A 10,154-nucleotide genomic window follows, 5' to 3' on the forward strand; every position below is an offset into this window, starting at 1 on the left:
CCCGAATCGCGTTTTCCCGACGTGTTACCCGAATATTTCCGATTTGCGCCGATTGTACCTGAATTGCCCCGGGATTGTGTCGCACGCGATCGGATTGTGGCGCATCGGCGCCGGCATGCGCGCGACGGAAATCGGGGGGCGTGGCCGAACGAAAACCCGACGTATTCGGAAAAACCGCCGCATTTAAAACCCGAAAAAGTGTCGCTTGGTGACCGCTTACCTTCACCTGGTCCGAGGTGGTGCATTCCGGCGCGTGGAGATGATTTTCAGCGCAGCAGCGCCACCTGGTGGACGGCGGAGGAACTGCCTTCATGAATCCCGGCCGGACCCGAATCCAGAGCAGAGAACGCGCCGCTGGATCGCGAATGGGCCGGGTAAGTAAATTTGCCCCATAATCTGCTCCTCTGTGCTGCATACATTGACATTGATTACATTGATGCTATGGAAATCTATGCAAATACGCCCGTCCCATGCTGCCGGTTACATCACCACCTAATTACATATGGCATAGGATTTCCATATTAACATACAAAGCTACTCATCTCCTTTCCATTTTTCAGGCTTTGTATAATAAGATCTCGGTGGGACTTGCTCTTTATTCTCCGCAACTTTATGTAATTGTAGATTTGCAAAGAAAATTATGCAAATAAAATGTATAGAAGTTACAGAAGTAGAGACAATGGGGCAAATTTACTTACCCGGCCCATTCGCGATCCAGCGGCGCGTTCTCTGCTCTGGATTCGGGTCCGGCCGGGATTTAAGAAGGTAGTTCCTCCGCCGTCCACCAGGTGGCGCTGCTGCGCTGAAAATCATCTCCACGCGCCGGAATGCACCACCTCGGACCAGGTGAAGGTAAGCGGTCACCAAGCGACACTTTTTCGGGTTTTAAATGCGGCGGTTTTTCCGAATACGTCGGGTTTTCGTTCGGCCACGCCCCCCGATTTCCGTCGCGCGCATGCCGGCGCCGATGCGCCACAATCCGATCGCGTGCGACACAATCCCGGGGCAATTCAGGTACAATCGGCGCAAATCGGAAATATTCGGGTAACACGTCGGGAAAACGCGATTCGAGCCCTTAGTAAATGACCCCCAATATGATCGGCGCAATAGCGATCAGTCACATGATGGGGAAGATGATACTTGATTCACTTGCTGCCTGGTTTCCCTAGTTTTCTATATATAATCTGTATGGTAGCGTCAGGATGGGACTGATACAGGACACGATTCTGGAAGACCCGATCCCCATCATCTACACAGAACATATGACGTCTACTTTAAATTGCATTGTGACCTTTATTGCTCTCATTATACACAATAACATAGGACAACTTGCCAATAATCAGAATAGACCCCGATGACAAGGGACTGATTCCTAAAATCACCTCCAAAGTCAGAGGTCTTCTGGCAGAGACATTATAGGAAGTGCTGGAACCCCCGAACAGAGTGGGTGGAGGCCAGCATGACTGGGGCTCGGAGCGAGGGGATAGGTCTCTATGAGTTTAGAAGGTGGGGGCTTGTGGGGCATGTTATATCCCCGGTCATGTGATGTCACACAGGTGCACAGCTCGTTAGATCCCTGGTCATGTGATGTCACACAGGGGCACGGCTCGTTATATCGCTGGTCATGTGATGTCTCACAGGTGCACGGCTCGTTATATACCTGGTCAGGTGATGTCACACAGGGATATAACGAGCCGTGCACCTGCGTGACATCACATGACCAGGGATATAATGAGCCGTGCACCTGTGTGACATCACATGACCAGGGATACATAACAAGCCGTGCACCTGTGTGACATCACATGACCAGGGATACATAACAAGCCGTGCACCTGTGTGACATCACATGACCAGGGATACATAACAAGCCGTGCACCTGTGTGACATCACATGACCAGGGATACAACGAGCCGTGCACCTGTGTGACATCACATGACCAGGGATACAACGAGCTGTGCACCTGTGTGACATCACATGACCAGGGATATAATGAGCCGTGCACCTGTGTGACATCACATGTCCAGCGATATAACAAGCCGTGCACCTGTGTGACATCACATGACCAGGGATATAATGAGCCGTGCACCTGTGTGACCTCACATGTCCAGCGATATAACAAGCCGTGCACCTGTGTGACATCACATGACCAGGGATATAACAAGCCGTGCACCTGTGTGACATCACATGACCAGGGATATAACAAGCCGTGCACCTGTGTGACATCACATGACCAGGGATATAACAAGCCGTGCACCTGTGCGAAATCACATGATGAGGGACAGATCTTTATCCTCTGGAAGTAAACATAGAACCTTTCTACAGAATGACAACAAGCAGAGATCTAGAAAACCATGAGGATTTGACACGCAAAGTATACTGGAAAATGTTATAACTTTTCATTATACAAACAATAATACAGGCAGTCCCCGGGTTACATACAAGATAGGTTCTGTAGGTTCGTTCTTAAGTTGAGTTTGTATGTAAGTCGGTACCGTATACTTTATTATTGTAACCCCAGGCATAATTTTTTTGGTCTCTGTGACAATTGGATTTTAAAAATGTTGGGTTGTCATAAGAACCAGGACTAACAATAAATCTTAATTACAGGCACCTCTGATATCTGTTATAGCTGTTTATTGTAGCCTAGGACTAAAGTACAGTAAATTACCAAAATCTAGAGGTCCGTTTGTAACTAGGGGTCATATGTAAGTCAGGTGTTCTTAAGTAGGGGACCGCCTGTATTTATTTTCTGAAATGGAACATCTGCTGCCCAATACCTTCCCAATCCACACCTCCCCATTATATGCTGTAAGATAGGTGTTTGGGGACAGTCACGAGGAATATAAGAACCTGCCAAAATAGGAAGATTTGGCGGATTTCTTATAAGATGTCTGGAGCTTATAACAATACAACCTTGTAGTAGCAATGCCCATGATATTGTCAGCGACTACTAAAACCTCCTTTAGACAAGTCTAAATCTTTACACACATGAGATCGAAGTTGGAAACTATCTGCAAAAGTGAATTTTACACCTTGGATCAATATCAAATAAGAAACACCAGATGTACAGATACAATGTAGCAGAGATGTTACTTCTTCATCTCTGTCAGCCAGTGGCATAGCTCCAGGGGCAGTGATCTGTGAACTACAACTCCCATCATCTCCTGAGCCCAGCTTCAGCTTACGCTCTCTATAACCCCGGCTTATGTGATCACAAAGGAAAAAAAAAAATAAAAGTAGTAAAAACCGTATCTTTACCCAGGATCCAGTAATTGCCTCGGGCATCGCCCTATGTCCAGAGCCCACATACAAATCCTTATTTTGAAGTAATTCCTCTTGACACCGGGAAGGCTCCTGTCTATTTTGTTTCCCCGCACTGTGAATACGTTACTTCGCTACTGTTGACATGGTTGCCAGGCAACGGGAACAGTAGGGAGTGATCAACTATAGAATTTTTTTTTTTTAGCTGGCAACATTGTAGCTGCTGTAAAGAGAATAAACCTCTTGCGGAATCCACAGAAGAATAGTCTGTTCTAGGATATACAGGCAGTCCCCGGGTTACATACAAGATAGGGTCCGTAGGTTTGTTCTTAAGTCGAATTTGTATGTAAGTCGAAACTGTATATTTTATAATTGTAGATCCAGACAAAAAATTTTTTTGCCCCAGTGGCAATTGGAGTTTCAACATATTTTGCTGTAATTGGACCAAAGATTATCAATAAAGATTCATTACAGACACCTTACAGCTGATCATTGCAGCCTGGGACTATAGTAAAGCATTCAGAGAGCTTCATCAGAGGTCACAGTGGGCAGAGGGGTCCGTCTGTAACTATGGGTCGTCTGTAAGTCGGGTGTCCTTAAGTAGAGGACCGCCTGTACACTGTTGTTTTAGCGATTTGTATGGGACTGCCGTGTACAATAAAGTTGATAAATGAACATGATGGTTCACTATCTTGTATTCCCCACGGGAAATAGTAGGTTTTGGAACGCTAGGTCGGTCACGTTTTTAAGTGAGAGATGATTTATTTACCAAAAAAAGGAGATAAAATTACCTAAAATATAATAAAAATAATAAAAATAAATAAAATATAATAAAAATAAAAAAGAGAACAACGCGTTTCGAGCTTTGACCAAGCGCTTCTTCCGGTTCATACCTATATTATCATGGACAAACAATATATCACGTTCAAGGTCCCGTTACCGGAAGTGGACCGGAAGTTCCCAGGCATCTCCCGGGTTCATCTGTCAACATGCGATTGTTTAGAACCAGGGGCGTAACTACAGGGGTAGCAGCCATAGCAGCTGCTATGGGGCCCACAATGTCAGGGGGCCCCCAACATCTGGGATATTTGGTGTGATTATGCTGTATGTATGTATTTGTGATGTGTATATGCTCTAAATGTGTTTGCATATGTGATGTTTATATGCTGTGGGGCGAGTGGGGCCCCATTCAGAAATCCGCTATGGGGCCCTGCCTTTCCTAGTTACGCCACTGTAATTAGAACTTGAGTAAAAAAGTAAGTGTATTGATTATCCTATTTTTCCTGCAACTATACAAACTATAAAATGTATAAATCTGTATAAAACTGTATAAAATTCCGATTATTCTCTTACGATAATCTGAGCTCCGGACTACAAATACGGCTGCCTGAAAGGGTCAAACAGATATTTCGACTGGAGTACAAGTGAACTACAACTACGGATGCCGAGAGAGGTCAAAATTGGTGGAGTCGATGTCAGTATAACAAGTGCAGATGCCGAGATGGATGGATGAAGAGTGACAGAGTCTTGTTTGCTTCTACACCCGAACATCAAAGACGCCGAGATAACAGAGTCTCGTTCAATATCTGGAGCCTGTAGCTACAATCATACTATATGTACTAAGCCTAAGGATGATCCAACCCTGTTAGTCCCTGTAACACTTGTGTTGTCCTCTATATAAAGAATAATTAGACCAAATTGTATTAGCTTCCATTTAGTTCATCATAATAGATCAGATCTCAACACAATTTACCTTTAGGACATATTTAATGAAAATCTACCTTCAGAATCCATCATGATAAACCAGGGACATTACTCATAGATCCAGGCACCGGGACTGTGGTATCTTCTTATATTTTGTTATCCATGGCCTCCTACCTTCTAAAATCAACTTTTTTGCTAATAAGTCAAAGGAGGCGTTACCATAGCCCCTCCGTGTTGTAGCTTCACAAGCTGTTACACTGTGCTGGAGTACATCCCCCTTCCCACTGTGAGATAACATCAGGCAGACGGAGGGGCAAGTGCTGAAGAAGCAGGGGGAAGGGGGGAGACGGTGTAACCTATGACTCTACAGCATGGAGGGGCTCTGGGAAGATCCTTCAGGCTCATTAGCATAATTTTTTAAAGTTGATTTTAGAAGGAAGCATCCCATGGATAACAAATATAAGAATAATACCACAGTCACAATGTCTGGATCTATGAGTAATTTCCCCTGTTTTATTATTATGCCCAAATTTGATAGTAGATTTCCTTTAAAGGGGTTTTCTGGGCCATAGACATTACAAATTTCCTCTTAGGACAGATCATTAATATGGGATTTGTGTGATCTGTGGTGTTACCATAAACAGGCTAGAGGCAGAAGCAGCTCCTTCTACTGTTTAGAGACAGTTAAGAGTTAAAGGGGTTTTCCATATTCTTCCAGGGGGGTTGGTCGGAAAACATACTAGATTTTGGTCTTGTGTCTGGCCAGAAGTTTCAGGGAATCATGGGACGTGCTTCATCCAATGAGTGGCCTCCTTACACCAAAAGACATTGGGGCAGATTTACTTACCCGGTCCATTCGCGATCCAGCGGCGCGTTCTCTGCGGTGGATTCGGGTCTTCCGGTGATTCACTAAGGCAGTTCCTCCAACATCCACCAGGTGTCGCTGCTGCGCTGAAGTCCGCCGGAGTTCCCGATCCGTTGCTGGGTGCAGGTAAGCAACACTTTTTTTAAAAAAAATACGGCGGTTTCTCCGAATCCGTCGGGTTTTCGCCAGCGCTGGTGCACCACAATCCGATCGCGTGCGCCAAAAACCCGGGGAAATTCAGGGAAAATCGTCACAAACCGGGAATATTCTGGTAACCTGCCGTAAAAACGCGATTCGGGCCCTTATTAAATGACCCCCATAATTCTCTTGCTTTCCTGGGGACTTCACTTCCTGTGTTGTCCCCTGAAAATGGGACCTGCGACCCCATGGAAGTGACATCTTCCTGACCCTGCAGTCCGATATCCAGACATTTTATTGCCCCCTTAATGGGCACCATAGGGGTCATGTTTTAGGATTATTAGAAAGTCTGTAAATGAAATGTCTCTGTAAAACCCGGTAACAGATGCAGACTACAGATATCACATGTCTCTTTATAGCAATTTTCCATGAATATGACTTCTATGACTATAAATGTCCCGGTACAAGGCTGTAATTTGCTGGTTACAGCCCAGGAACAGAAAGAGACTTATATAGCCATATACAATGGAGAGTTGTGATATGTGAGAAGTCACTAAAACCACCACAGGGAGAAACTAATGACAATGGTAGCACCGGGACTCTCAATATAATAGCTGTAAATGAGAGAATCTGCTCGGATATCACAGGACACGACATCCACACAAACCACCCGCAGCGCCGGAGAAGTCACAGCGAGACTGTAATTACCAGGAGGACTATGGTGTCATTATACAGCGGGCACAGGGGGCACACACTGACATATGTGTGAAAGGAGGCAACGATAACAGGATGAATAACAAGTCATAGATAGACATGGATCATATACAAGTGAGAGAGATAGATATGAAATAGATCTATATATACAGGCGGTCCCCTACTTAAGGACACCAGATCATAAATGCCTGCTAAAACGTCTAAGTTCATATATAAGGCGCACCGGAGTATAAGGCGCACCTGATTATGAGGATGAATGACCAGCAGGTAGCAGACCTGTGCACAATTCAAGGCAGCTGTAAGGACTATAAGGCGCACCTGAGAAAATCAAAGGATCTTTTGTGCGCCTTATAGTCCGAAAAATACGCTATATGATCTATAAGACAAAATTCAAGTTGTATATTTTGCTTCTCCAAAATGTCTAAGTGCAGGAAGGTCTTTTTGTTTATGTCTACTAGTAGATCTGTGGTAGTGATTCCAGGTCTTAAAATCTCATGTTGTTTCCCCTACATACAAGAGATTACATGGACATGTAAATACAAAGATAACATAACAGGCTTTTGATGACGTAACATTGCACTGCTATGCACAGACACCTGTCCATCAAGTTCAACCAAGGAAGGGAAGGGATTGGATGAGGAGGGGATTTAGGGGAAACAATTCTATATAATATAACCATCAATGTTATTTATAGCATCTAGACCCTTCTTGAAGCTCTCTGCTGTCCCTGCTGTGACCAGCGCCTGAGCTCTCTGCTGTCCCTGCTGTGACCAGCGCCTGAGCTCTCTGCTGTCCCTGCTGTGACCAGCGCCTGAGCTCTCTGCTGTCCCTGCTGTGACCAGCGCCTGAGCTCTCTGCTGTCTCTGCTGTGACCAGTGCCTGAGCTCTCTGCTGTCTCTGCTGTGACCAGCGCCTGAGCTCTCTGCTGTCCCTGCTGTGACCAGCGCCTGAGCTCTCTGCTGTCCCTGCTGTGACCAGCGCCTGAGCTCTCTGCTGTCCCTGCTGTGACCAGCGCCTGAGCTCTCTGCTGTCCCTGCTGTGACCAGCGCCTGAGCTCTCTGCTGTCTCTGCTGTGACCAGTGCCTGAGCTCTCTACTGTCCCTGCTGTGACCAGCGCCTGAGCTCTCTGCTGTCTCTGCTGTGACCAGTGCCTGAGCTCTCTGCTGTCTCTGCTGTGACCAGTGCCTGAGCTCTCTGCTGTCTCTGCTGTGACCAGTGCCTGAGCTCTCTGCTGTCTCTGCTGTGACCAGTGCCTGAGCTCTCTGCTGTCTCTGCTGTGACCAGTGCCTGAGCTCTCTGCTGTCTCTGCTGTGACCAGTGCCTGAGCTCTCTGCTGTCTCTGCTGTGACCAGTGCCTGAGCTCTCTGCTGTCTCTGCTGTGACCAGTGCCTGAGCTCTCTACTGTCCCTGCTGTGACCAGCGCCTGAGCTCTCTACTATCCCTGCTGTGACCAGCGCCTGAGCTCTCTACTGTCCCTGCTGTGACCAGCGCCTGAGCTCTCTGCTGTCCCTGCTGTGACCAGCGCCTGAGCTCTCTGCTGTCCCTGCTGTGACCAGCGCCTGAGCTCTCTGCTGTCCCTGCTGTGACCAGCGCCTGAGCTCTCTGCTGTCCCTGCTGTGACCAGCGCCTGAGCTCTCTGCTGTCCCTGCTGTGACCAGCGCCTGAGCTCTCTGCTGTCCCTGCTGTGACCAGCGCCTGAGCTCTCTGCTGTCCCTGCTGTGACCAGCGCCTGAGCTCTCTGCTGTCCCTGCTGTGACCAGCGCCTGAGCTCTCTGCTGTCCCTGCTGTGACCAGCGCCTGAGCTCTCTGCTGTCCCTGCTGTCACCAGCGCCTGAGCTCTCTGCTGTCCCTGCTGTCACCAGCGCCTGAGCTCGGCTATTCCACATATTGACAGTTCCAATGACACCTAATTCATCATTTTAAACAGGATCTCTCACTGCAATTACTGGAAAGAAGTTTTGTATACATGTTTTGAAGATAGATATAAATAGATACAATCATGGATAGATAGATAATAAATAAGAAACCTTAAAGTTATGTAGATATAATTAGTAATTAGGTAGTTAGTAAATAACATGGTTACATAGACAGATACATAATAATAGATTCTGTAGTTTATATTATTGCGGTTTTTGTAATCCAGAGACATGAAGTATAAGGTGTAGTAATATGTGCAGGATTCCCCCGTGTACCAGGCCTCTGCTCTTGTAGCCAGGATTGATTTCAGTGCTGGAGGCTATAGATCAGTCACACCTTAAATAATGTCACTGATGTGTACAGGCGGCCCTCGGGCACCCGGACCTGCCGTTGTCACAACACACAGATCAATGCTTCCTCTATCACATATTTTCAGGCTAATGTGTTCACATACTGGACGGACACAAAACAATACGATGACAAGTTCCAACATGACAAATGGAGATTACACCAGGCAATGGATATGTGTGTAAATACACATTTCATAAGCCCTCTGTATATATAAAGGGTAATAAATACAAAGCAGCTGATTATGATGCCTGAATTTTAAGTTTCTTACTATTTCATGTACACAGCTCCAATGAAAACTGACATGTCTCTCTGGTTACAGACTACATATAAACCTTACATAGTCCACTACATTAGTCATTATCTGCTGTATCCTATGGTCCTATAGACTCTTATTACACATTACTATTATACATATTCGGGAACCTTGGATGCTATACTACTCAATTATAAGGACTTATTGAACACATGGGGGTGTCCATGTTGGTAAGCAATGAGTCAATGGGTCCCTGCACTGTTGATTTTGGTAAGTGCTAGAGAGAACTATGCAGCAGTCTTGAAGCTCAGTTCTCTCCATGATCAGGCAGAGTGATTGAAAAGGAAATATTCTATAGAAATCAAGCTTTATAAACCAGGGCACTTACTCATAGATCCAGACACCGTGACTGTAGTAATCTTCTGGAATTTTCTTATCCATGGGCTCCTTTCCCTCTAAAATATAAATCAGATCAAGACTCATCAGAAACTGCAAAAACAATAGAAAAAACCTAAATACATGATCAAAATGGTCTAACATGGTGTGTAGAGAGATGAACATCACCTTTAAGGCCAAGCTTTGCTTTTGTAGTACTTACTGTAAAGGGTGGTCACATTCTTTGTCTCGATGAACCCCTATACTTGCACTGATATTACACACTGGCCAGTTATAACGTTATACACCTCTATACGGAGAAGTTCCACATTAGAATTTTGTAAATGTATATTTTATGCTTTTGTGGGCTCGGAGCATTGATATGATGATTACAGTGAGGAGATAAGTGCATTAAATATTCCTTGTAATTATCTTTGAGGAAACTGTGACACGTGAGAAGGAGAAGAAGCACAGGATGAAGATGAAAAGCACGGCTTGTGCAGACAGATATGTAGATTTCATTGTTGCTGAGATGATGATTTGTTGCGAGAATCCATGTTATGCATATGATGCTAG

General features: G+C 45.5%; 1 protein-coding gene across 2 annotated transcripts in view; it reads right to left on the minus strand.

Annotated features, from left to right (window-relative positions):
• The window catches only part of CIMIP7 (ciliary microtubule inner protein 7), a 30,666-nt gene extending 20,953 nt beyond the window's left edge, over positions 1-9,713 (minus strand). The window contains exon 1 of one of the 2 annotated variants that reach the window (XM_072127723.1): positions 9,592-9,713. Coding sequence is in view for 1 of the 2 variants with exons in the window: in XM_072127722.1 (XP_071983823.1) it covers positions 3,259-3,285 (27 nt within the window). In the remaining variant the exon portion in view is untranslated. Of the gene's footprint in view, positions 1-3,258; positions 3,402-9,591 lie in introns of those variants that run through there. The other variant, XM_072127722.1, reaches the window with a different exon arrangement.
• Positions 9,714-10,154: the final 441 nt, after the last annotated feature.

This window comes from Engystomops pustulosus, chromosome 10 (assembly GCF_040894005.1).
Source record: "Engystomops pustulosus chromosome 10, aEngPut4.maternal, whole genome shotgun sequence".
Classification (NCBI taxonomy): Eukaryota; Metazoa; Chordata; class Amphibia; order Anura; family Leptodactylidae; genus Engystomops; species Engystomops pustulosus.